Consider the following 27,554-nt stretch of genomic DNA (forward strand, 5'->3'; position numbering starts at 1 on the left):
TGTAGGTCGGGGGGAGGCAAAGAGCGAAACCAGCCCAGCCCTTTTCCACTGGGCGTATGTTACCTCTGGAGGTGAGATCATCTTTCGGACAGAGAGAAATCTAGGAGGGAGAGCTCGTGGCCGGTACGTTAGTACAGAGAGAGAGAGATACCATTGCTGCCTGACCTTGGCAAGGGGCAAGACATGATCTGCTCATGTCTGCCCAGCTCCAGTGCTCAAAGGTGAAACGAGACGTCCAGTCATGCTGGCCGAAACCAGACTCTCGTCAACTGATAGGCTCATGCTTTGTCGCCCACCCACTTTTTTATGCACTCATGTACTCTTCAGTATCATCTGTGCTCATGTAATCCAGAGTATTGTGTGCACCGGCTCAGACATCAGAGCCTGGCAGCGTGGAAGCATGAGTCACTAAGGTGGTTCACTGGAGTGTGTGGAACAGGAAGGAGCTTGAAGCTGTGCCCGTTCACAGTGAACTCCAGCTGCTCAAGGCAGCAGCCGCTGTGGCCCTTTCCACACAACGGGTCGAGGCCCGGGTGCAGCCCCATCCAAGTGCAGTACACAGATGCATTTTTAAAGGGATGTGTAACTCTTTTCGTGCTCAATTCTGAATGGATGTGATTTGTAAACAAGTTTGGTTTATTTGTTTGTCACATACATAGTCATACACAGTATAACTCGCAGTGAAATGGAAACCTCAGTCTTGTTCAGTGTTCTTAAAATCTGGAAAGAGAAAATGGTCAAGAATATAGTTTTTGTCTAAAAAATGTTTAACCTGAGGCGGGATATCGTGTTTAAAAGGTCAAGCACCTGTGTTGATTTTGATATGCGTTCACAACTGTTTGTCACTTAAATAAGTCTTCGGAACATACTGCAGGTTGTCTGGGCACATAAGATGAATATCCATAGAGATATCCAAAATCTAATTTCTGCTTTGTGTTGAACCTCAGGATGATACATAAACCTCCTACCATCATCTATGTTGCATAACTTCAAAAATGTTCAGTAATGTAAACTAGGCTTAGTAAGCAAGACAGAAGACTTTTTTCCCATTGTCTGTTATTGGATACTGGCAACAAGGAATTAAACAGACATGGACTGTGGGGGATAAGGATTGCCAAAGCCCCATACATTGTGACATTCCTTTGTCAAGGGAAGTGGGGAAGATCATATCAGCACATGTTGTTGCAAGTGCAAAATTGCTTATGGATTGCAGGCATTCGGTTGACCAATAACTACATTAGGAACCTAACAGAGTATGTGTTTCATGAGAGATGACACGTCTAAACACAGTCAGTGAATATCCGTAACACTGTGATGCTACATGAGGAGAGGGCAGGAGAGAAATAAAGGTACTGCCCTTTTGAAACACAGAAAACAGTGCAAGAAGAACTAAGGAAAAGAGCCATAACTGGATAAAGAACCGTGAAGTCATCTGGTCTATGAGCAGCAATGAGTTGTAAGGGGAGAAAATTGGTAAGGGAGACAGGGGCAGCACATAAAGAAATGATAAGGCAATGAAGGCACACCTGAGAGAGAAAGGGGCATGGGACCTTAGACACGTGTGTATATAAGAAAAAAGATTGATGAAGGGATGTCTTTATAAATTAATTTGAACTTTAGACTAGGACAGACAAAAAATGCACCACGTCCTATGGTGTAGAACAAAACATATACTTGTATTAAATAAATTGGCCTAATCACAGACAAATGTTTTAATACGAAAATATAATTGCAGTTGTCTTACTATCCTACTTTAGATCGTAAACTAAAGGCTTTAACTAAACGTGCCACGCAGAATGCTATTCACGCCTCAGTGTTTTTTAGGGAGCAAAGTACAGTCGATTTACGGTCACACAATGGATTTAATGTAATGAAAACTCTAATAAATCACTAATAAATGTGATATTTGTATAATAATTCATGGTTAACTTGAGACATGACTTTACTTACCAAATAGTATTGAAATACATATTAAAATACCCATGTTTGAACACTCAAATATATTAGCATAACGAATGATAAATATGAATTAGAGCATTGTAAGCCACGCCCTCTCCATTGTTCGACAGCGTCACATTTTCCCTTTGATCAGAGCAGTGTTGCCAGATTGAGCGGTTCCCCGCCAAATAGGTCGTTTTTTGTTTGTAATTAGCAGGCGAAAAACACGCTTTCGGCGAGTGGACAAAATTGGGGCTGTTTATGTATATATATTTTTGTATTTGTATTTTGTATTTGTATTTTCTTTATATATAAAGAAATACGGTAAAAACAAATCAATAAATAAATAAATTTTATATATATATATATATATAAACCGCCAAAATACAAACCAGCCCCATATACAAACCATATTATTATTAACAAACAAATAAATAAATAAATACATTTTATATATATATATATATATATATATATATATATATATATATATATATATATATATATATTATATATATAAAATTTATTTATTTATTTGTTTGTTTGTTTTTACCGTATTCCTTTATAATTCGGATGAAATTTAAATAGGCCTATCTTCTCGCCACATCCAATCAGTTCTCAGAGGTTTGTTTGACAGGTTATTCGTTCCCGTCCAGAAGACGGGACGCCCATCTATGCAGCGGTTCATCAGCTAGACGGCATTAGTAATCCATGAGGGAGGATGACGGTTTTGGATCTCGTTTAGCTCACACAAAGTGGGGAAAATACAAATGAAGTTACCGGTAAGAAGTTATATTTCTTTCAACGCTTATAAATTTAGTCTTATTTACTTTTCTGACTGCATAGGTTCGTGTGTCCTGTCACAAAAATGCACAAAGAAAACTTAATACTTTGAAGACATGCAAATAAAATAATTTAAATGTCCTTCATAATTTATTATTTTCTGATCTGCAGCAGTCTATTAGTAGGCTATGTTGGTTTAATATGGTTGAATCGCTAAATATCGGCTGTATTTCATGTGCATTTTGGCAGATGTTGAAACACTATGGCTGCAAATCACTGTAGGAATCTGGCAACCCTGCAGCAGAGACGAACTAGATTACGAGCTAGGTAAGTAGATACTTAAAAGTACCGTCATTTTTCTCCGAAACATTTTTGTTTAATTGTTAGCTAATCGATTAAGGTTTTATATACAACCTGCTTTATTCTGTTAGAGTTCAGTAGAACAATGTGTTCACAAAATGAACGTAACACCAGCAGTCTGCTCACTCCTGTAGCTGCAGCCAAGTTGATGTCCTGTTTCCTTCCACTTTGGAATTAGCTCTTCTTGCTAACAGAATACAGCGCACTACGTTTTCTTCTTGCGCTGCTTTTAACTAAAATATACACACCCAAGATTCCTAGATCTATAGATGATTCCACCACTTAGTAATGCCACTACATTGTATTTTGCCATATATTTTGTTTTTCAGGCTTCAGCCGACTAAGGTTAGTGAGCATGGCGGTGTTGTCTAAGGAATATGGGTATGTAGTTCTCACTGGAGCAGCCACGTTCGTCCTCATGACTCATCTGTCTTATTCTGTGGTTAAGGCACGCATCAAGTATAACGTGCAGGTGAGTGTGTAACACAGACCTATCCCTATGTCAACCGATGGAGAGACTGTGTGGTCATTTTTACGCGTTAATCACAACGTGGTAAAACAGAAAATATTGTATTACTCTTACATCTCAGCAGAAAGTTGTTTTGTTCCCTTGCAGTATCCCAGAATGTACAGTGATGATCTGGAAAACGGCCAGGTCTTCAACTGCATACAGAGAGCTCACCAGAACACGTATGTGCAATGCAGTTCACACAGTAATAAAATACCATTATACAGTAAGCAGTGTGCCCCTTAACATAAGTAGCAGTAACAGTATGTGTTATTTTACATTTCCTTTGCAGTATTGAAATCTTACCTCTGTTCCTGTTCTGTTTGGCTGCTGGAGGCTTCCAGCACCCGGTGAGTACAGATGGACACAAACCACAGAGACTAACTTCTGATGTCTGTCTTCATGATTTCCTCTGTGTGTGTGTGTGTGAGACAGCGATTGGCCAGTGCTTTGGGAATGATCTGGATTATCAGTAGAGTAGTGTATGCGCATGGATACTCCACTGGAGGTGAGTAGCTCCCTAACCTTTTTTTTTCCTTCACTTTACACTTTTTGTGTGTTAATGCTACGTAAGTGTGATACACGTTATTAAACCTCAGTGATTATACAAGTAGAATCTTTGTGTGTGTGTGGCTACCATGTAAAACACAGCCTTTATTTCATTTCAGCCAATTCCTCTCTACTTGAACTGTAGAGAGGAATGTTAGTTGAGGTGGAGTATAACAGATTTTGCACTACTATACAGCAGGGAAAAACTACCTTAATAGCATCTGGTATTGTGCATATTATAACCTGCAGTTCTGCCTTGTCCCTTGTGTTTTCTTGGGCAGTGCCTGCTAAGAGGAAGCGTGGGAGTTTTGGGGACGTGGCGCTGTTGGGCATGTTTCTGTGCACTGCGAACTCCGGCAGAACCATGCTTGGGTGGGGCTGCAAACCCAAATGGTTCGAGATGGGTTTTTAAAATCAGCTAAGAGAAAATGGCACACATTACTACTGTACACATTTTTCATATGTGACTGTTTGCTAATAAAATAAGGTAACTCACCATTAAATACATGTTACAGATAATGTAATTGTGCGTTTCTGATATCAGAAAATGGTTCTGTTAACCTTCAGGCTTAGAGCCAACTAAGAATGTATATTCATTTGTCCCTGTGCAGTTCCTATTTGCACCCCCTTTGTATTTAATTGACAATCATCAATAAACAAAAATAAAACATCAAGCATTACTTATGTACAGAACCAGCAGGGTCCTCTGTCATGTAGTATCCTTGTTTGTTCGTTAACTTCTGCATATCGGCATCTACCCGAGGTCCAAAGCCCCACTTCTTGAGGAGTGCCGCGCGCTGAGCTGGAGGCGTAAGGAAGTACTCTCTCTGCCGCGGGGAATAGCTCTCCTTTGTGGGAATGATGTCTCTGTAGGTCCAGTCCTGCCAGCGTAGATTGAAGCTCTCCAGCAGGTTTATCCTGGCCTCCTGTGAGCCAACACAGTCAGGCGGCGCAACCTGCTGCAGTTCTTCACCCGCTTCCACACCCGTCCACACCAGCAGAGCCCGGATGGCAAACCAGCCACCCAGCTGTGGGTGTATACACACTCCAAACATCTTCTGAAAGGAGGATGAAAGCCGTTTTAGAAATAAGACATTAAAAACCCAAGCTGATGAGACATAATTTTTAAAATAAGTGGCCTCAGTCACTTTGTGGCGTGATAATTGGTGCTGCACAAATTGGCACTAGCATCTTCCAAATGTCAATCGTCGTTGGCTAGTTACAAAAGAATTGTGCACGTATATCTACCATACAAGAAAACAGGACCAACCAGGCAAATCCCATCTGAATTCACTCTTGTAGAATGTTATTTGAAAATACTAATCAGATTTTGTCCTGAATGTGCTTGCAGTAGCTGATGTGTGTGAGGAATGTTCTGCTGGCATACATTAATGCCCCAGGTTAGCCACTGAAAAACATCTGAACAACACAGCCTATCTGATCATCATTGTCGACAAAGTTCATCCCTTCATGACTACAATTTACTAACATTTTCAGCATGATAAATACACCATGAAAAAAACAGGCAGTCATCACCTAATATATTAGTCACCTATAAACCTAACAAATTATGGAGTATCCCTACACTACATGTCCAAAACCTTGTAAAATGTGCAAGAAAATTCCTACTGATCTGAAGGGCAAAGGAGGCACGACATACTACGTAAGTGTACCTAATAAACTAGCAACTTCGTTTACAATTGGAAGCAGGTTATTACCACATACTATGTACAAGGTAACATTTTGAAAACTGGAGCAAATCTTCATGTGTTTGTAAATTTGTAAATGTGTTTGTAAGCTTGTTTGTAATGTTTGTAAATGTGTTTGTAAGCTTGGCATTGGTTAAAGGAAATATCAGCTGGGTTTTGTATATGTGAGAAGTGCATGTCCCCTAGCATGCAGTCTTCCACCTTGCTCCCCCATGGTGGATCTTTGATGTCTGACAGCCGGTAGTAGCGTGCTGCCCCGGCCACGTGGGCAGCAGTTTGAGCCAGGAACTTTGGCTTTCTGCTAGGCAGCATCTCGTAGTCATAACTAATGTCCACACGCTGTTCTGAAAAATGCTGTGGAGACAGTGGAGGAAGAGAACATATTACAGTGCACAAAAAAAATGCTTTTAAAAGCAGTACCCTTGTGCATGTTTGTGTATGCATGTGCATGCACACACACGTATATATATACATACATTTTATATATATATATATATATATATATATATATATATATATATATATATATATATATATATATATATATGTATGTATAGAACCAGGATGTTTCTGACAGAGGTCCTTCAGCTGTGCAAGTACATTACAAAAAAATGTGCACATTTGATGAAGGACGCCTGTCCAAAACGTCCCATTTCTCTGGAACCCTTGTGTACATCACGGCAATTTTGAATACCTCTACATCTATATATTTACAGATTTCTAAAAAAAAAACCACACACCAAAAAAAAACCCTCTCTCACCCTTCTACAGGATGGTCATATATTCTTCCCCTCACAGTCGGGCCTTCTACGTGTGTGTGTGTGTGTGTTTGTGTTTGTCGAATATACCTCAGAGACACAGGAGGAGATGGTGTGAGCTACACACTCATCTATAGGATCTCTAATGTTTTCCCAACAGCGTCTCTGCAGGAAGGGCAAGAACGTCTTTTCGAACATGGACGGGGTGCTCAGGATCACCACTGCCAGAGTTTCCGCTGAATACTTAAGGTGATGGGCCTGAGAAACAACCTCGTTGTACCATCCGATCTGTACAGAAACATACGCCAACCTGAGGACTTGCGAAGGCTAGCTAGGTTAACTTAACTATGTGCTTTCTAATGTTTCTAGCCTCATACAGATACGGTTTCCGAGCAATTCTACGTACAAATATTTTAGACATTTTCTCAAATCGCTGTTAAAGACCGTGAAGGGTCAAAAGGAACCGGAATGAGATGTAGGTTATAAACACACTTCATATAAATGAGGTTAGATTTTTAACAGCATACAAATTTTTCAAGGACTAATAAGATCCTCATCACCGGGAGAAATGGATGTCAATTCAGTCAAGCTGTTATTAATACCAGATTAATCTTCAGATCAAAGACTACCTTGAAAGGATAAACTTCAAACCCAAGTGAGTATAAAGACTCACGGAGAGTTCGACCAATATTTTCTACGTTGTCACAGGGAGTCGCCATACTAGCACCCAGTCACCGATCTGTGGGTAATTCAGTTTGAAATCCCTTTCAAATATTTTTATTGTTAAAATCCAGTTGGCCATAATGATATTTGTTTTAAATGATATAAATATTTGATCTAACTTATTTCACTTTTGTATGACAACACAATAAGCATAAAAGGAAACAAATTCGCTCTATTCCTTTATTCCATTTCCCAGAATCCTTACGTAAGGCTATCGAACGTGATGACGTAGGCCGCGGCGGTTAGACGATATAAAAAGTTGCTAAACTAGGTTAGCCTTGTATGTGTTCGGAGGCGATGGTCTGGTGTGTTTTGTTCTAATCGCGCTGTAATATAATGTAATTGTGTCTGTCAGAAATGTTCTGGAAGAATCAATACATCCGTTCTCATAATCATATTCTCTGATTTTTTTTTGTTTTGTGGCTGGCTAGCTAGCTTGGTTAGCCAGCGTAGACAGCTAACGCTACCCAACTAGAGTCGTAGCATAAGTATAGTAAATAATAAATCTTTCATACTTATCAGATGTGTGAATAGCGCTATATGGCAGTCTTGCGTTCGCGTAGCAGATATTTTGGAGCACTCGTTATTTACATGCTTCCTATATGTAATCAAAAAGTTTAACACATGAAATGGATATGCTATAGTTAATGTATACACCACAGAATATGTTCAAAACCTTAAGAAAACACAAACTAGCGACAGTAAACCCTGCCTTCAACCGCTCTCACGCTTTTCAGTGTTCAGTTACAAGCCGTCAGAAGACAGCCGTATCGCTTGTAATTATATCTGATCGCCGGTGGTGTTTCCACTGTTGACAGTTACTCAGTTCTCGGTGCTTTGTTTTGCTTTCATAGTGTTTTGGTGTGATATATTCTGTAAATGTCTGCATTCAGATAACGGTGTTTCTGTTTGCAGTTGCTTGCTGCTTTATATTGCGATCTGCCAAAATGAACTGGGATAATCAGTTGAGCTCAGTTATGACGGCAACTGATGGCAGTGTTGCAAAAATACGGGTAAGAATTTAGACCATATGCTATTTGCTATAGATATTCTGTAGTATTATAGCATTGTTTATTCTCTAGAACCTAGCTAACTTTGAAAATCATGTCGACAGAGGTACAATGACAAGGGGACACCACTAGGAGGCGCCCCATTGCCCATCTGATGTCTACTTTATTTTACCCATGCTAGCTGTAATAATTAGGAGGTATTTCACATGAATAAATTACATGCCATTTTTCACTTTGTGTTGAAAGGAACACTTAATTATTAATGGAAGACTTTCCAGAGGAAAAGAAGGTAATTCTTTAACATCAAGTTTAATGCTCTGCATAAGTGTTTATATTCTGAGTTATTAAGCTTGTCTGACTCATTGTGCCATTGTTTCATGTTATTGTTACATTTTTCCTATTCCTGTCCTTTCATAGATGTGCATCCGGTGAGAGAGATTAGTCACGCTGTGGGTTTGGACCTTGCTGCACCGCCTCCTCTCTCCCCGGCCTTTCTTGCTTGCAGCTCTGCTGTGCAGTGGGGAGACCTGGCAGTCATACAGGCTCAGCTCCACAGTCAGAGACAGGTCAGCTTCACACCTCATATCTGCTACCTCCCCGTGTGCCCGGATGTCTGTGAGAGAGAGTGGGACTGTATCATTTGTTTATTATTTGCATTATATAGTCTTATATCCTTTTTATGCAACGTTATTTTTATTGTTATCCAGGCAATTGAATCACTAACACAGAACTTGCGGTCAGTAGAGAGGGAAAGAAATGCCCAACAGAGGCAAATACGCACATTACAAGGTGAATATTCACGTTCTGCTGTCATCAGTCTGTACCAGATGGCTGCACTTTCAATGGTGTTTCTATTTTTGGGTTGCTTTGCTTTTGTTGGTCAGATTTCATAATAGTATTACCTAATGTAAGCCAGTTTACATGGATTGTAGTTTGTTAAGAAAGCACTTAAAGGTGTGTGTGGGTCCAGAGGAGGTGAGGAGGCTTTGGAAGAGGCTGGAGGAGCCGCAGCAGACAGCAGAGAGGGACCCTGGAGCACTGGGGTGGCTGGAGCAGCTGAAGACGGAAGTGGGACAAGAACTGAGCAGCCTCAGAGGTCATATTAACAGGGCAGCGTCGCTAGGCAACCAGGAGGGAAGGTCAGTGGCATTGGTTGGGAGGTGCCTTGTCACTCAGGCTTTAAATGGCAGCCACACTCGCTCCATAGGGAGCATATGCACTGAAGGATTTTTCAGATTGCGGTATGGATGTGTGTTGCTGCGTTGTTTGGGGCTTTATAAGAGCTCTGGATCTGTGGCTGCAGTTTCAGATGTAAACTGCACCGGGAAGAGGTGGAGCAGCTCAGGAGGGAGGTGGAGCAGCTCAGGAGCCAACTGAGTGAGTTCAGTCAGGAGCGCACACACACTCCTCTGTGCACAAATGGCTCTGTGCTTGTGTTTGTAGAGCTGCTTTGGGTGCAGTGTTGATAAGGCCACCTACCATAAAACAGAAATAACTTTATTTGTTATTATAGTATTATTATAATAGAATATTATAGTATTTATTCTTCAGAATATCCGTGATGCTCTGGTTATGGTAGTATTTATTCTTCAGAATGTCTGTAATGCTCTGGTTATGGTAGTATTTATTCTTCAGAATGTCTGATGCTTTGGTTATGGTAGTATTTATTCTTCAGAATTTCACTGTGATGCTCTGGTTATGGTAGTATTTATTCTTCAGAATTTCACTGTGATGCTCTGGTTATGGTAGTATTTATTCTTCAGAATGTCCCGTGATGCTCTGGTTATGGTAGTATTTGTCAGTTATAGTCACCAGTCTCTTTCAACATATTTGCTGGAATATCAGAGGTGTAATTTGCCAGACGTGGAACCAGCTGCATTGGTGTCACACAGTAGTTTAGATGCAGGAGCTAGAACCAACGTTAACTGGGACCAGGCTATGTGTATCTTTTTATATATATAAAAATTGCATTCCACAAGCATACACATTGTACATATGCACACTGACAAGTTCATGTCTCAGAGAGTGAATGGAAGTGGAGGAATTCTGCACTCTGAGCATTAGTGTGTGTGTGTGTGTGTGTGTGTGTGTGTGTGTGTGTGTGTGTGTGTAGTGATGCAGGAAGAGGATATGTACCAACAGCAGACAGAGGTGAGGGAAACGAGGAGGCAGTATGAACGTAGCAGCAAGGTAGGGACTGACCCCAGCAGTGCTTCAGCAATGCTGGACTGCTTAAAGAAGCATAAATGCAGACATAATGCTGGCAGCGACTGGCCTGCCTGAGAAGTCGTCTGCGAAGCCCTGCTCTTGTGCTTCCGGTGCCTGTATCTCTGATGCCTCTGATCTGTACAGACATTGGAGAGCCTTGCGGATTCCTGCTGTACACATCGTTGCAACCTGGACAGGACGGTCTCGCAGCACGAGCAGACACGGCTGGATGTACGGGAACTGAGGCATGTCCGCACACATGCACTTCTACAAACCAGTGCAGCCCAACAGAGTGGCCTAAAAAGGCGTCCTCGCCTGCTGTTTTCTCAGATCTCTCTGCTTTGATGTGTGTGTGTGTGTGTGTGTGTGTGTGTGTGTGTGTGTAGGCTGACAGTATCTGAACTGAAGGATAGTGTGAGAGATCTGGTTCTGAGAGACAGACTCCCCACGACTGCAGATGTGCCACAGAAATCAAGTAACAAACACACACACACACACCCACGGTTCTCGCTCCTTTTCCTGTGATGACTGTCATCTCCCTGTCCTCCCTTACCTTCTGCTTTTTCTACCAAGCTCCAGTGGCAGCCGTTTCCGTGGAGATGAGCCCCCAGAGACGGTTATTGTCAAGGTCGGACTCGGAGGATGGCTTTAGCCCCACCCCTAGCCTTGGGGAGGTGAGCTCAGACGACCTGGACACGTCTTGGCTGGGAGAAGCAGGTTAGAGACACACACACACACACACACACACACACACACACACACAAATATGCAATAATAATCATCTTTGTCTCACCTGCAGGCACTAAGTAATCTTGTTGAGTCTTGCAGCTATGGTTCGGAGGACGTGATGAAACAACTGTTTTGCAATTTGTAACTTCGTTCTGAGGGAACATGCATATAGATACACACAGTGTCCCACTCACATCAAAACACCCCGACTTGATGGGTTAAGATATCAAAGCAAGGGATTTGCTTCAGAATTATAAGGTGGAATTCACTGCAGATCAGGTTTTGTTCTGCCAGTTACTGCAGGGTGTTTCCCCCCCGCCCCTTCACCTGTCTAATTGCTAATGTATAATCTTTTTTTTCTTGATCTCTCACATGTGCACATAAATGTGTACACACAAAAATATGCACACATACTCAGCTTATTCTTTCAATGATATAGTCAGAACTTGAGGTCCTAAACACAACATTGTGCAGGAAAGCTGATCTGTGTAAACAGCGAAGCTGAAATTCATCTAGACTGGCTGCAGGATTAGAATATGTTAAATCACCAAGTCTGTGTCTGTTATGTGAGCTGTGATGAAAAGAGGGTTTCATCATTCATGTGCATGAAGTTAGGATTCACAGTGCTGGGCTAATGAAAGTTTAGTGCACACTTCATTAAGTTCCCCAGTCCTGTCACCAAGGCCATTGCCTTTCACGGATACAGTTGTTTTTGGAATCATGCTTTGTCTCCATTAAAGGACTTTGTTTGTTCCAAATATGGAACTAAGTGATATCCCCCAAGACCTCAGATGTTGCAAGCATGCACATGCGCACACACTTGTACACTGGTATATTTATAAAGGCAGAGGCTTGCGTAAAGAACAGAGGCTTGTGTAATGCATTCTTACTTAGTGCTTATTATACGAACATTCTCTCTCTCTCTTGCACACTCACTCACTCACAAGCCCACAGAGCTGGTTGGTTCTCCGTTTGCTGGAGATCTAATTTACGTGGGTGTGCAGGCCTTTGCTAGAGGGCATGCAGCGCCAGCAGCTTTCTGTCTCCTGTGGGAGATTAGGATCAGGTAAGTTAGGTTTTTTTTTTTTTTTGCATCTTTTCACTGAAATGCAAAATTCATAGATTGCTGTAATAAAAGACTGTGAGCAGCCATCGTTGCCATTTCCAGTTTGACCAGCTGCTTGTTTACATTTTTCTTTAGCCCCGAAAATGAGAAGCCATGAAGAAGACACATATTTGAGCCTGGAAGTAAGTGACATCAGCGAAGCCGGGAGTGGCCTTGGCAACAACCGTGATGACAAGGGTAGCGAGGTGGAAGGCGTTTCGGACAGTTCTCCAGACCTCAGTCTCAGTGACCTTTAATGGAAACGGAAAGCAAGCAATGATTTAACAATCGCCAGTGCAAATGATCACCAATTGCTGTTTAATAATCAGTTGGTAAAAAATCACTGGAAGGCCTGACCCACTGAGGAACCTTGCTTTTAAGACACGCAGAGCTTGTCTTAAATCTGTGTGAGTAGCTGTGGGGTCAACAGTGTCTGCTTATTAAATGGAACATTTCACACCATCTGTGATTGACGGGTGTCACGAATGCACCAAGTCTCTTTGTGCTCCAGCCTCAGCGGAGCTACAGCAGATGTGTTGGCACACCTCCAGCACTTAATTTTGTTTGGTTTTGTTTGTAAGCCGAGGGTGAGAGTTGGAAGAGGAGATCGTGAGTCTGGCTGGTAACACCCCAGACATCTAGCTGCTTTTCATTTATGCTGTCAGTACCGTGGAGTCTACACTAAGGTGCTTGATGGTGGTTTGCTTGGTTCAGTAACAGAGTGGTGGGATTTCATTGTCAGCTTCTTTTCAGCATGAATCGAGCCTAATGGAGAATGATACTATGGAAGAAGCTTGGAGCTCTCATGTTCACTCTTGCCCTCTGTCTCTGTTCACTCGCTTTTGCATGATGAGTAACCATTACTGCCAGAGGCTGTCGCATATTTTGGTAGTGATGAGGCTGCATCAGACACCCCCCCCCCACAGAGCACCACAGCTGTGTGTGTGTGTGTGTGTGTGTGTGTGTGTGTGTGTGTGTGTGTGAGAGAGAGAGAGAGATAGAAAGTGTGATTGGTGGGTCTAATAGACAGTTTTAGTTAAATAACTAAGAACCATATCCTGTTGCCAATAAAAGATTACAAATGAGCCTTTTGCAGTGTTATGCAAATGTTGGTTGGGTTGTTGATTGGACTATATTAATTGGTTGTCAAGTGTTGATGTATTTTCACTATATCAAGTATTTTCACTATATTAAGTGTGTTGATACATATAGATATAACTAGATAGCTTGAGTACGTATGTTGGTATATTTTTAGGGGGAAACAATTACATTCTAGTAAGAGTTCATATCTTGCAAGTTTTCATGTTTGTGTCAGATGTCTGTCAGGTGAAATCTCAAAAACGATTTTTTTTTTTCTGACTTTTAATAATTTAAAAAAACCATCTGAAACATCAACACAAAAAGGTATAATTACTATACGAAACAGCACTTTGGGCACATATCACCTGAAGCATCAATTGCAAAAAAACCCAAACAAAATGACCATAACTATTGAATGATCTAAAAAAAAGTCGAAGAAAAAAAGGTAGTTGTGTTGGTATATTAGCCTTAATAAAGGTGGGTCCTAGTTTTTCGTTTAAACTGGAATGTGAAACAGACCAGAGGAATATTCAATCAGCTGTAGCAAAATGCTAGTTTTGTTTGTGAGATTTTACTAAAGGCTGGTGGGCTGGAATGTGACGTGTAAGACTGTATGGTGAGAAACAGAACCACATGAGCCAAACCTTAATAATGCACAAGGTGACACCGAAATGCAACATAAGGTTTTTCAGCTGTCCACAACTGCAGTTCCTACAGTAACGGTGCTCGAGCGACCCTCGTCTTCCTCTGCTCCAAGCGATTGCGTCCTGCTAGATCTTAAGCAATCACAACCGAATCAGCTGCACATAGAGAGACAGGGATGGTGGCATGGTCTTGCAAGTGTCCTGTGTGTGCTGCTTGGTCAGTCTCTGTTGTCCTGAGTCCAGCTCTTATGATCGCTCCCACTGCCATAGGACGAGCACTCACTCGTGCACTGTGAATGCAGGTCAGACTTGAGGCCACATTCCACACAGTGCTGATTTGGGACTGAAATGGAATGACGGATGCTTCTAATTTGGTATTGTCTTTAAGTGTGAAACCAATCTAGCTTTGGTGCTCTAGTCAACGCTAAGCAAGCAATGCCGTGGGAGCTTTGAAAAATGTGCTGTTACATCTGATATAAGTGATCCTTACAAGAGTAAGATGATAAGGAATCTGTTTTCCTTCAAGCGCCAAACAAGCAAAGCCCACAAAGTCATCTGACAGCTTTGAAAGCTTCTGACAACAGCACGATCCTGACTCTCCTCAATAAGCGTAAGCCAAGAACTACCATATGGTGAGGCATCAGAACCCAGCAGTGAATGGAAACCTCCTTTTTATGGGGGTGATCTAGACTTGATTTGTTCTGGTAGGGAGACACTGGTATGTGTGGTTGTGCCTGCAGCCCACTTCATCAACACCGATTCAAACTTGAGAAAGTGGAACTGCCTGCTCAAGAGGTGATTCAGGCTCAGAAACCAAGCACCACTTGTGTTCATTAAATAATTACACACTAATGATAAAATATTTTGATGACTATAAGCCACTTTCCTCCCATATCATCTTGAGTTTTAAATTTTGGCTGTTTACAGTGATAATGTAAAAAAAAACAAGATAATTTAATCATGTTTCCTAGGTTACTCTTCCTTATCGGTTCCTTATTTCATAGGCATTTAAACTCTGTTTTTTCTGTTTTATTACTAATCAAGTGGTAGTCATACCTTTACTGTTGCAAAAACCGTGAACTTTTCAATTAAATTTGTTAGTTTTCCTTACACATCTGAGCAGAACAGATCAAAGGCTGCATTGCGTGTCCTACTAAAGAGATCATTAAAAGCCACGTCATCTGTAGCAACCAACAATAAAACCACAAAGGCATTCACTAAAAAAGCAATTAAACAGACTATAGTTTTAATATAGTGATTCCATTTACATCTGGACTGGAGCTTTGATATTCTGTGGAAAAGGCACACTGCTCCTTTGAACATTTATTTTGGTTACCCCTACATGACTGACAAATAAACAATGATTCAGGTTTTTGGATTCAATCTGATAAGAGAAATTGTGACATTGGTGTAATGGGTTTCACTAATGAACTTCCCCATCAGAAGGAAGCATTGATGGGACTGTGTTTAAATAGACTCATTCACCCTCAGTGTGAGGGATTTGAAATAGCACTAGACTAAGTCTCTCCTTTGCTCAGTCTACCATACTCATTTTCCTTCTTTCAAAGAAATAATATAAAATATTAACTTTAGCCCAGGAAACTGAGTTACCATCCTTGTTTAAAATGGCGTCACCCCCTACCCAGCACTGGCTGACACAGCCCCTCAAAAAGGGACAGCGGCCACTAAAGCAAAAAAAAAAAAAACCCCTTTTTTCTTTTCATTTTCTTTTTTTTTCCCATGGAATGCCGGGGTCAGGGAAGACGTCTGTGTCTCATTCAAGGCTCAAGATTTCCCACAGCCCTCTCAGTAGCTGTACATGGAGAGAGGAGTGTCCTCCATCATATCATCCTAAAAAAACAAAACATTAACGTATTTTTAACATATAACAAGAGGATTAATAACACAACCACTTCATTTACATTTACAAGATTAATAGCATAACTATAAGAATAATCAATAACATGATTAATTAATAACATAAATATAGGATTAATTAAAAACATTAACTATAGGATGATGTTTTATTTTCTCCAGTAACACAGCCTATAAATACTGGAATAACTACATATTAACTATAAGAATGTACTTTACATTATGTTAAGATTAGGGTTGTTTTATAAATTTTATAAGTTCAGAGAATGTCTTAAGTGGGAGAAGTTGTAGACCCACCATAGGGAGATCCTGAAGTCGGCGAAACTCTGGACGCTCATTCTGATGTCTGAATTTCAGAAATATTAGAAGTGAGATGATGGCTGTGGTCACCACAAACACGGAGACCAGGCCGGCCAGGAGAGGGTCCAAGGAAGTACTGGACTCTGGAGACCCAGTAGCATGGGAATGCCAGGAAAACCAGAAGAAGGGGCAGGGATAAAAAAAAATTTTTTAAACAGCACTATCAGCAGAACATATAAAAACTCAGAAGACAAGTGTACTTGCAATAGTTTAGATAATAATGGAAATGAAAACCTTTGTATTCTAGATTTTGGGACTCGTCTGTGACGAATGAAAAATAACTAGAATGGACCATTTTTCTCTAAAACACTTGACAAAACTTTGCCAGATTAAAATTTCTGCAAAATCAGTGGAGTTCCCCTTTAAGGTAAATGAAAGTTTAAGAAGGTGAAAGGAGCGGTAACGACGTGACTGTTTGCACAGATGCAGTGCCACGCTGGGTCACATGGAAATACCGAGCAAGCTCACACTCTTGACTGAGATATGAGGAGCTGTTGTGCACAGCCAGTGTTTATAGACCTGAAACAGAAATGCGTGTGTGTGTATGTGTGTGTTTGCTTGCACTATATTGACACACACAGTTGGTAGAGGCACAAAGCTCTGTCTGTTCTTTTGTTTTGCTGGCGGAAAGGCGGACCGGCCTCTGGCCTGCCTCAAAGCTTCCAAAGGTTCATAATCACACTCTTGTTCTCCACATACACACACACACACACACACACACACACACAACATCAGCATGGTCACTGGATGGCCCTTATTCAGCTTTTACTAACCGCTTGTTACAGGTTTTTTGGACAGCTCTGTTTCAATTGCATACAGAGGCAGATGTCCAAACTGTGCGAGTGTGCTATTGTGTGTGTGCGTGTGCGCGCACGTGCAGCTGCATTTGATAACAGACCACATGACTTATCATACTAAACTAATCATGGGCACAGTGACATGGCAACTATCTCGAATACAAATGAGAAATCACGCATGCTCCAGTGGAATAAAGCCAGACACACACTCACGCATGGGCAGACTAATCAACAACACACCCACTTACCGTCATCCCCGACGTTAAGCTCAGAAGCTTTGGCTTGCACAGGAGTGCTGACGTGGAGTTTGCTGGCCTCCGTGTTCTGAGTGGTGGTTGTGGTGGTGGTTAGAGAAGTTGTGTGTTTAGCAGAGACAGTTAGGGCCTTGTGCCACATCTGAGCCGTAGTTGTCTCTGGGCTGGTGGTCACTTTGTTGCGGCTGGCAGTGGTACTCCTGGGCCCCGTGGGAGGGTGGGACTCCATGGTGGATAATGACGTGCTGCTCTGGGGCTGGCCCCTGGCTGCCCGTGTGGTTGGGAAGATGGTGCGGACCATCACGGTAGATGGTGGTGGGCTGGAGACAGTCTGGTTATCTCCAGCTGAAGGGAGAGGTATGTCTGGGCTTTCAGTGGTGTTCAGGGGAACCCTAGTACTGTCATTTGTATTCCTAGGAGCTGCTGGTGTAGAGGTGTCAATAGAGGAAACACAACCAAAGAAACACAGAAGATATCAGTCAGCCAAAGCATTAGTGCCATGCACAAACTATAGCTAACTAAACATACTTAAAAAGAAATTAGAGTATTATCTTAGATGACAAATTAATGAAAACATTATCTTAGATTAGAATTTAATGACAACAGTATCTTAGATGTGAAATTATTGATACCATTAGAGTTGCGCTATATTATTATCTAACATACTAACGTGGAAATTACCACATTAAGTTTGGGCTGTGTAGTGAATCAGATCATGAAACTAATTAAAGTAGACCAGGGTCCTAAAAGTAGGCCACAACAGCCCCCATTTTCTAAGACAACACAAACAATGTTTTTTGGCATATGACTGAACAATCAACTTTAGAAAATGCTGCCTTTGTTCTGCATCCAAATCAGATATCCCGACTTGACACAGAGATCTCATACAGAGATCTCACACAGATAGACATCCCAACCGGACACAGAGATCTCACGCAGAGATAGATATCCTGACCCGACACAGACATCTCGACCTGACACAGAGATCTCGCACAGCCTGGGCACATGCGCTGACACACACAAGCCCAGATGCAAAACAGCATAACCCAACTGTGGGCTGAATCACTGTGACTGCTTTTACTGTATTAACCCTTTCCTGACCACTAACACCACACCTGAAGCTCTTTTAAAAGCCTTCTCAAAAATGCACAGCCACAGACTGAGAAAGTACAGCGTTTTCATTTGAATCAGACAGTGTCTCTCGCTGCTCGACTTTGTTCTCAATTAACCATCTGATACACTCGTGTGACCGCTGCAATGCCGCATCAAGTGGGAGAGAAGGCCTGTGTGTGTGTGTGTGTGTGTGTGTGTGTGTGTGTGTTTGTGTGTGTGAAAGCACTCGAGAGCCAGCTGCTGTCGGAGGAGTGTGAACTGAGGTGTTTTCCAATTGCACATGAACAGAAGAACCGTCAACACCATTTCAGACTTTCCCAGCTTCCTGTCAAATCTCACACTACATTTAGTCCCACAGCCTCTCCCATAACACCCCCTCCACCTTCCTCCACCTTCCTCAGGGCCTCTATTGTAATTCTTTGCAGGCAGGGCTGTTTGATGCCATTGTTTCACAAATACAACAGACTGGCTATAAACAGCCTGGATCAACAAGGAATTTATAGCTACTAACACCTTCAGAGACCTTAGCTACTTCTTCTTCTGCTGCTCTCTGCTCAACTGCCCACTGCCCACTGGCCATGCTAGCCATCGAACCTTTCTGTCCGTCATACTTCTCATGCCAGTTGAGACCACATGAGCTGGCGGTTAAAAAATAACCCCAATCTTTGACCTCGGTGTGAGGAGAAGCTGTGTTAAAAAGTGTCTGGCAGGGTCCTGGTGCGCCCACATGACAATGAAGAGAGAGAGAGCGAGAGAGAGAAATAAATTGATATTTATAGAGGTAGAGAGCATGGAGCTAGCTTGTGGTTTGTTTGTGCAGTTAAGACAATTAGCATGTAGCTAAAAAGAAGAGGCCCTTTTATATATATATATATATATATATATATATATATATATATATATATATATATATATATATATATATATATATATATATATATATATATATTTTTATTTTTTTTTAATTTTTTTTTTTTTTCCAGAGTCAACAATCAGAAACAGGTGAGGTTTGCTGAGGTAGGAACCTTCACCTGGAGCGCCTGTGGTGGCTTCGATGGTGTTGTTTCTGGTGTCACCGCCGTCCTGGGCGAGGCTGCTGTTCAAGACTCCTGCGGAGCTGCCGTCTGCCTCTGAAGAGACGTTGAGATGAACGGCTGTGGCGTTCACAAAGGACTCCAGCTGGCTGGTGGAGGAGCTCAGGGGAGATGAGGAGGTGGCTGATGTGGAGGAGCTTGGAGGAGGAGGAGGGGTGTGTGTGGTCGAACCACCATGGTCACCTGAAGGAAAAGGGGCAGAGAGTGTCCAAAGTTAGGGTTAGGGATAGCTCCCACAGATTTAGAGATAGTTTCAATAAACGGTTATTTTGCATTCAGATCCCGGGAGAACCAGACAATACGTTTCTGATCAGGACATTATTATGTACCACAGTGACTGATGTACAGTAGGAGGAAAATGGCTTGCTGACTTCCTGAAGGCTTGTGGAGGACAGAAATGCGGTAATCGCATGGCCGTGAGCACTGGCGGCTGGCAGAGAAGGGTAGAGAGAACATCCAGAGGAAGAGTGATGGATCCGTGCATCTGATTACGTGCGAAGAAGTCAGGGAGAGAAAGAGAAAGAGCGAACGAGTGACATCAGTCGAGAAAAAGAAGAAAGAGAGGGGTGAGATTAAAAGATGGCTCTGTCACATCCATTATTCAGGAGAGTCTGGATTTTCCAAATGGAAATGAGTGCTATCTGTCCATCATAAATAAAGAATGAGAAAATGTGTCGTGAGGACATTAAAATTCTAGATGGATGCTGACTCACTCAAACATCTCCAAAGCACACGTACAGTTACTCAAGCCCACAGTAATGTTGCACAGTAATGCAATTTGCATAGAAGGCCAATAACAAAGGCTTGTGGCCCGGCCACAGTGGCTGGGCGAAGCATTCGCTCTTTCTGAGTTTACTTACACAAACAAAATAGGAAACTGGAAACAAGAATATTTAGGTTAAGATCACTTTTGGTCATTTGAATATTTGTTTGGTTCAGACGGCTCAGCATAATGGACCTGCTTATCAGCTTCTAAACACGTGAACACCCAGAACTGGAAAAATAAATAAATAAATAAATAAATTTTTTAAGGTATTTTAAAAATCATATGGACTGCGCCCTTTTCACGCAAAGGTGTTCACATTCTTAATCTGCAGTAGCAAATGGCGAGTGCCGCAGTGCCTCAGGAGCCGCCAGGTATGCTGATCGATGTATCGCCGCAGTCTTTCCTGTTCCTGCCTCTCCTCCGCCTCTATCTGGAGGGGATTACTTGCTCTGTCTCCTCAGGGAAGGCAGCGAGGACATTTCAGATGTACCTTAAGTCATCCACAGGAAATCACAGTGCTGCACCAGGCATGCGCCTGGATCCTGTAGTGACAGAAGGGCCTGACGGATCGTTCCACCGTCGCTCGGCGCCGACCTCACGGCCCCTCCACCGGCTTACTTCGGGGTCGGGCTGATGTGGATTTGGAGCTGCTGTCACTGGGAAAAGCGCTCTAGAGTCAGCGCCGGGCAACAGTTGCTCCCCTTATCTCCTGTGCCTCTATTTCTGGTGCTGCTCCCCTCTTTTAGGCCTCTCCCATAGCGGGCAGTAATGCGTTTCCTTGCTTGGCCCTCTCCAACCTTCACACTCCTGTGGCCACTTTGACAAAAGCCAGAGACTCGGTGTTAATGTCATTAGAGCCCTGATACAGAGAGGCATGCCACTCTGACACCAGTCTTCATCATTCACACACACACACACACACACACATTGCCTTTCTCCAAACAGAGGAAAGGGGCTGCAGAAAGGTTTCAGCTGAGTATGACTGCTGCACAGAAGAGATGTATTTTAAGTTACACTTGCTCGATAAAATCCATAGTGATACCCAAACACAGACACTGCGTCTCTCTCTCTCTCTCTCTCTCTCTCTCTCTCTCTCTCTCTCTCTCTCTCTCTCTCTCTCTCTCTCTCTCTCTCTCTCTCTCTCTCTCTCTCTCTCTCTCTCTCTCTCTCTCTCTCTCTCTCTCTCTCTCTCTCTCTCTCTCTCAAAATGATTCCCGGAAACCGAAGATTTCAGTGTAGCTGTCCTTCTCTAATTGCAGCGAGCTAACTCACTGTCCCTCTCTCTGTCTTGCTCCCTCTAACTCGCTAGCTCACAGACACACACACACGCTCTCATAGACTTGTAGGTCGGTTTCCCAAGGGGGAAGTTTGCACACAGGCCTCTCCACCACACCCTGAGAGCAGAACAGAGCACCTCAGGCCAAGAGCCACAATAAAGGCCCTGTTCTCCCAGACCTGTAGCCCAGCCTCAGTGCCCCCACCTGGGAAAAAGATTGCTCGAGAACCCCCTGCCCCCAGGAAAGCCGCGACTTACGCTAACGCAAATACATGCTTAATGCATCTCACATATCCCAACCGCGGGACACAAGGAGAGCATTTATCAAGAGAAAGTAGTGTATACGGTATAATGCGAAGGCTTAAGGTCTTGAGAAACTGTGTATTTTGAGATTTTGGGCTAATGAAAAGAGTTTGCTGTAGCCTACCTCTATTTATGCAGTTCTAGCATGATACTGCTTCTATGTCTGTTCCAACCCTAGACACGTACTGTGGATGCTTAAAAAGATGTAACAAGAGCCAACACGCTTACTCACAGGTGCTCTCTGAAGCCAGCCCCACATTCGTTTCTATCTCAGCAGAATCTCTCAGGAGAAAAAGCCACCCACGTTGGAGGGACAGTCAGTGGCATTTAGCTGCCTCCCCTGCTGGTGTCCATCTACCAGAGGTGAAGAGCCTGAGGCCTCCATGCTTCACCCTAAACTCTCTCAGCTGCTGCATCTCTGGCCTGCCCTGCCCGCACCCACTCGCTTCCCTGTGGCCTCTCCAAACAGATTTGTGCTTTTTGATCCTAAAGTCATGCTGATTCTGTAAGTATACATGGGCGATTACAGGCGTGATTACATGTTACAGTATACAAATGGAGAAGAATACTTTGGAAGGCAAATTTCTAATATTATTATATATAGGATTTCTTATTTATAATCATTTTGAAATATAAATATTAAAATTGATATGCTGGCACACAGAGACAAAAAGGGCTTTCTCATTTTAATTGAGAAAAAAAGATTTACATTTTGTTTAAAATGACATGATGAACAAATTGTACATGTTAATTAAGTAACTACAGAGTGAATAAGGAAAAGAGGCCTGGACGAGGCTTGTGGAGACTGTGAGAATGTGGGGCAGGTTTAGCAAGAAGGAGTGGTAAGTGCCACACACACCCTGCCAGTGAAGACTAGCGTCAGTCTGCACATCAGAAGCCACAGCAGCTGTTAAAGGGACTTTAAGCATCAAAACACTATAGTCTATTTCTGTAGTCTGTAGTCATTTCTGGAGGTATCTCAGGATGCTGTATAGTTAGGCAGCCATCAGTGTACAAATAAAGAAACAATTACTGATAGGAAATTACATGAAACTATGTTTTTCAGTCCAATCACTTGACTTTTCTATTAGTATATTTCACGGAACGATGTGTAGGAGTTTTCTATTACATGGAAACTTTTGGTAAGCGTGTAAGTAATGAATGTCTCTGCTTAACGCCATACAAGTGCTTCTGTTTGTGGGCCCGGAGGAAACCATGTAACTGTAAGAGAGAGAGTTAGAGAGGATAAGAGAGAGGCCTGTTGAACAAATGAGAGGTGTGCGAAAAGAGGACGCAGCGTGAACAGAAGAGGCCAGAGATAGATACCAGGACCGCTGGAGGTGCGGGAGACACTGGTTCCGAAAAAGCTTTGTTCTGGGCACGTGGAAAGAGAAAAAAAAAAAAGACGAGGATGTGAATTAAAGAGAATTATTAAAGACACACTCACAGAGGGAGCTATGTGGAAAGAGCACAATACAAAGATGAACAGAATAAAAAGAGACAGAAAGAGCAGAGGACAGAGGGAGGAGGGGAGAATGTGGTGGGCGGTATTGTTACAGTTGCGTCAGTCAGGTTGGAATAACGTCACATGGGCAGTAGTGAAGGAAAAGAAGCAGAAGAGCAATTCTTGAGTCAATATATCCGCACACACCTAGACAAAGGAAACATTTATAAGGCTTGTGCTTTAAACTGCCATACACTTAGCCACAAAGATTTGCTAATCACAAATTGGGAGACAATTTAAAGAGAAAAACAAACAGTTTCTGATCTGGTGATTACAGGACAGATGAGAAACAAGGCACTAGATAGGGGAGAGCAAAATAACTGACTGATCACCTACACAATCATAGAATAGGGTCGATCCATAATTTATGCGTGCTTAGTCAATGAATTCAGCCTATATTAAGATTAGCAGTTTGTCACAGTCAGGTCAGTGAAAGGCTAGAATAAGAGATTAAAAATGGCTGGGACCCATTCGCTCCTTGATAACAGCTGCACAGGGCTGGCCGTTGTACTTGTCTGAATGCTACATGTAGGGGCAGATGTAGACCATGCCACTGCATTCTTGCAATTCTAACAGATCCATTTTAAAATGTATCAAAATATGTTAACACATGTGCTACATTAAATTCCAATGGACTGAGCACATAACACTAATAATCTGGCAAAAGCACACAGTGCATCCTGACTAATTATTGGCAAATGAATTTATATCATGTTATGTTATTTAAGATTAGAAATCTACTATCTTAGCCTGACCAGGGAGCTGGTCTCACTACCAGCGGCTCACTGTGCCTATGGCTGTTTTCCACTCAACCACTTAACCTACCACAGAGTGTGGTAGAGATACGATCAGAATTGGCTCAGCCACAGACACTGGTCCCTATTAACATGCACAAACCAGGCAACAACTGATCTGCTCAGTACAATGTAGGACTCAGTGTTGTGCACATGCACACGATGTTAGCTTTCAGCCATACACAGAGCGGCCTAAGATAGCTTCAGGCCAAATGTGCACACACACACACACACACACACACACACACACATGCACACACCCACAGGCTCAGCTGGTGTCCTCACTGGTGTGTATGTGTATTAAACTTTTAAAAGAGCTCTTATTTAATAGAATGCAAAGCAGCTTTGCTCGTAGAAGGCAATTAGTCCCTGTGGTTAGCACAGGATGGGGAACAAAGATCGGCAGGTAAGCAGCCACGATGTAACGTGTGGCAAAGGGAGACATGGCTGCGAAATACACAGTAACTGTTCACCAGTGCGGCCAGGATAGTGTCGCTCACCTCTGAGCACAGGGCATCAGCTTCAACAGGAGCCAAACACCCTGTGGGCCAGGATGTGGACCAAGCTTAAGGTGAACCCAGTTTACAAAGCAAGGGGGTAAACGTGGCCTCGTATGATGCTTAATGAGAAATAAGCAACGATGAATAAGCCAGGGGACGTATACTGCTGAGAAAGGAGAGAGGGAGAGAGAGGAACTGAGAGGGAGTGAGTGTGCAGCGGTTTCACGCAGACACACCCCCAAATGGCCCCAAAGTGAGTGATGTCACAGGGATGCCAATTTTCTCTGCTTCTGTGGTCATGTTCCTGGAAGGGGGGGGGGGAAGAGACAGAGAGAGAGAGAGAGAGAGAGAGAGAGAGAGAGAGAGAGAGAGAGAGAGAGAGAGAGGTGTACATGTTTGTTTAGAAATGAGAGTCGGTAAACACGGAAGCGAAAAAGGAAGAAAAGGTCCAGGTCACTGAGTCACACATAAAACACCAACGTCAGAGTCCTAGTCCTATGTTTCCAGAAAAAGAAAATAACATACAGAAGAACATCGTATGATTTGAAGTGTTTGGTCCTGTGACAGGTTCTGGGAGGCTGCAGATATGCTAGAACCTTCAGCAACAAGCAACATAACATGAACACTCATTCCTCATTATTAGCCACGGCCTTACACGATGTAATAACGGTGTAATACACTTTAAGATCCCTGGAGAACAATAATTATTATGATTGGTCAGATGGTCTTGTGGTTGCACAGTCTGTGAATTCAGCTCGAATTAATCGACAGCCATTCAGTATTTGACCCAGATGTAAAAACCGATGTATTGGCAGCCAAAGTGTTAAAGGCTACTGCTTCTAAGAACGGTTTAGAAAACTAAAACCTATGTATGATCGAAACGAAAATGCAGTGGCGATGGAAAATGTAGTTCTGTGACCATACATCAAACGCAAAATAGAAAATAACTGAAAGCTCAGACTTCATAAATTGCACTACTGCTAGTCATCGTTTTTACTGTCCGTATTCCGCGAGCCTGTAGTCTGTGGCCAGAACTACAAAGCAGAATGTTTGCGGCGGAAGGGTTAGTTTTTAATCAGGTCAGGGCGACTCGCCAGTAGTCTCTTTAAATACATCACAATTTAATTGAACAGCCTTGGTGATCTAGTCTTCTTTCCTATGGAAACAGCATTAATTTATAAGGTTCGGCTGAGATAGAGCTCATAAAAAGAAAATGAGTGAGAGCAAGAGTTTTATTAAACGGGATCTTTGGAAGATCACCTTACTCGCATGTTAAAGTACACATTGTGCGCTTGTAGCTCTGTTAATTTGCTTAAGGGCATTTGTGTATACATTCAGAAATGGCGTGGGAGGCGGGAAAGAAATTTAATTGTGGATTTAAACATTTCAAACAAAAAAGTTCAACGACTGTCATTACGAAGCAATGAATAAGTAATGACGACATGAAATTAGTTGCATGCAGTGTTCCAATCCTCTAAGAGTATACTTTTAAAAAAGTAACCGCAACGAGTATCACAGTCTAGGCTGTATAACAGGCTGAATATAAGAACAATAAATATGCGCTCGCTAACTAAAATTGAAAACCCATCGTGTTGAGCCCTTACCTTTTGTGACAGAGCAGTAGCAGATCACCAGCGCGTAGAGGGCAATAGTTCCTCTTTCCCGCATCTTTTTCGTGAAATACATAAATTGATCTGATGTTTAGTTATTGGCTTCAGCCGAAGTGAATTCAGTTAACTTAAGCGACTGACGGACGCTTATTATTCAAGATCAACTAATAGCGTCGGTGTCAAGAACCTTCGCGTAGCTCTTCTTAAAGTAAAAAAAAATCGCACTGAGCTAATATGCCACGTGTTTCAAAATTCTTCTAGGGAGCTTCGTGGTTAACTATCCGAAATATTCATCGCAGATACAATCACTGAATAGCACATTTTCTTATAATGGTTCATGCTACGGAAGACGAAGCGTGGACATCGTTCTGCGCCCACCTCCACTCACACAGTTAGGTTAATCCACTACAGTAATAACGCAGAGCTCCACTGACGGGGCGCTGAAATAACGTGGACAGGGCAGGGTGTGTGGGACACGCCCTCAAACCCTGATACAGGCCCATTTCATTTAGGCTAACTGTCATGGGTTTTACGAGTAACGAACAGTAACAAATTACCCTTAACTTATTTAGAAGACATTCGTTTTCATTAATTATAGGGGAAAAAATGAGACGAAAATGTTTCGCTGGAATTCGTGAAGTATGCTATAGGCGTAAGTCTTTCTTATTGAAAACTATATTTCCCCGTGTGAAAAAGGGTAAGGCTGTTGAAATACCCAGATATGTTTACACTCGCACCTCGAAACATCACAGGCTATTTTTACACACGCGTCTTTTCGGGAACGACACACGGGGTCGCGATTGCGCTATATGTCAGATTAAATGCCAGCATAGGGCGAACCACGTTTCCCAGAGTTCAATATGACAGACCCATTCAGGAACGTGTTTTATCGCCTTTTTAAAAATCAAGTCGAAACAATTATCTAAACGTTTATGCACGTATCAGCGTAATAGATGAAATAGGCATTCAGAATCAAATAATCGTAATAATTTATCTAAGATACAAAAGAAAAAAACAACGGAGGTACGGGAGGACAAGATAAATTTTAATTCTTCCATGTTCTCGAATTGTTACCTAAATAGGCCAAATGCATAAAAATAAATAAAATGTCGCACAAAAGGTCCAAATGTTATAGACGTGTCGGGTTAAATTCCAGCTATATAACAAAATGTTTCCCAAGCCTGTTTTGGCAGTTAGGCAGGTG

General features: G+C 42.3%; 4 protein-coding genes across 8 annotated transcripts; 2 read left to right on the forward strand and 2 right to left on the reverse strand.

Annotated features, from left to right (window-relative positions):
- The first annotated feature begins 2,593 nt into the window (after window positions 1-2,593).
- mgst3a (microsomal glutathione S-transferase 3a) lies at window positions 2,594-4,812 on the forward strand. Its single transcript, XM_027031798.3, has 7 exons — window positions 2,594-2,720; window positions 2,971-3,048; window positions 3,411-3,553; window positions 3,698-3,771; window positions 3,882-3,939; window positions 4,025-4,097; window positions 4,420-4,812. Exons 3-7 carry the CDS (start codon window positions 3,437-3,439, stop codon window positions 4,548-4,550), a joined length of 453 nt encoding a protein of 150 aa, XP_026887599.3. The 5' UTR covers window positions 2,594-2,720; window positions 2,971-3,048; window positions 3,411-3,436; the 3' UTR covers window positions 4,551-4,812.
- On the reverse strand, window positions 4,231-7,370 carry mmachc (metabolism of cobalamin associated C). Of its 2 annotated transcripts, none has more exons than XM_081717403.1 (4): window positions 7,235-7,370; window positions 6,696-6,893; window positions 6,049-6,201; window positions 4,231-5,193 (listed from the first exon to the last, which is right to left on the reverse strand). In XM_081717403.1, exons 1-4 carry the CDS (start codon window positions 7,322-7,324, stop codon window positions 4,816-4,818), a joined length of 819 nt encoding a protein of 272 aa, XP_081573529.1. In that variant the 5' UTR covers window positions 7,325-7,370; the 3' UTR covers window positions 4,231-4,815. The 2 variants fall into 2 exon arrangements, with proteins under 2 accessions (XP_081573529.1, XP_026887598.1); XM_027031797.3 differs by having other exon boundaries at window positions 4,231-5,196.
- LOC113591320 (uncharacterized) lies at window positions 7,257-13,481 on the forward strand. The gene is made up of 12 exons (XM_081717404.1): window positions 7,257-7,350; window positions 8,244-8,341; window positions 8,585-8,627; window positions 8,756-8,904; window positions 9,046-9,127; window positions 9,309-9,477; window positions 9,642-9,715; window positions 10,452-10,528; window positions 10,691-10,791; window positions 10,933-11,021; window positions 11,120-11,263; window positions 12,477-13,481. Exons 2-12 carry the CDS (start codon window positions 8,276-8,278, stop codon window positions 12,635-12,637), a joined length of 1,155 nt encoding a protein of 384 aa, XP_081573530.1. The 5' UTR covers window positions 7,257-7,350; window positions 8,244-8,275; the 3' UTR covers window positions 12,638-13,481.
- Window positions 13,482-15,333: 1,852 nt separating this feature from the next.
- LOC113591322 (uncharacterized) lies at window positions 15,334-26,782 on the reverse strand. 4 transcript variants are annotated; one of them, XM_081717399.1, is made up of 7 exons: window positions 26,345-26,782; window positions 24,741-25,044; window positions 19,927-20,081; window positions 19,535-19,780; window positions 17,385-17,813; window positions 16,277-16,422; window positions 15,334-15,955 (listed from the first exon to the last, which is right to left on the reverse strand). In XM_081717399.1, the coding sequence occupies exons 2-7, from the start codon at window positions 24,755-24,757 to the stop codon at window positions 15,911-15,913; spliced, it is 1,038 nt and encodes a 345-aa protein (XP_081573525.1). In that variant the 5' UTR covers window positions 24,758-25,044; window positions 26,345-26,782; the 3' UTR covers window positions 15,334-15,910. The 4 variants fall into 4 exon arrangements, with proteins under 4 accessions (XP_081573525.1, XP_081573526.1, XP_081573527.1 ...); XM_081717400.1 differs by lacking the exon at window positions 26,345-26,782 and having other exon boundaries at window positions 17,385-17,810; window positions 24,741-24,772; XM_081717401.1 differs by lacking the exons at window positions 24,741-25,044; window positions 26,345-26,782 and adding an exon at window positions 20,854-21,350.
- Window positions 26,783-27,554: the final 772 nt, after the last annotated feature.

This window comes from Electrophorus electricus, chromosome 7 (assembly GCF_041902795.1).
Source record: "Electrophorus electricus isolate QZ-2024a chromosome 7, ASM4190279v1, whole genome shotgun sequence".
Classification (NCBI taxonomy): domain Eukaryota; kingdom Metazoa; phylum Chordata; class Actinopteri; order Gymnotiformes; family Gymnotidae; genus Electrophorus; species Electrophorus electricus.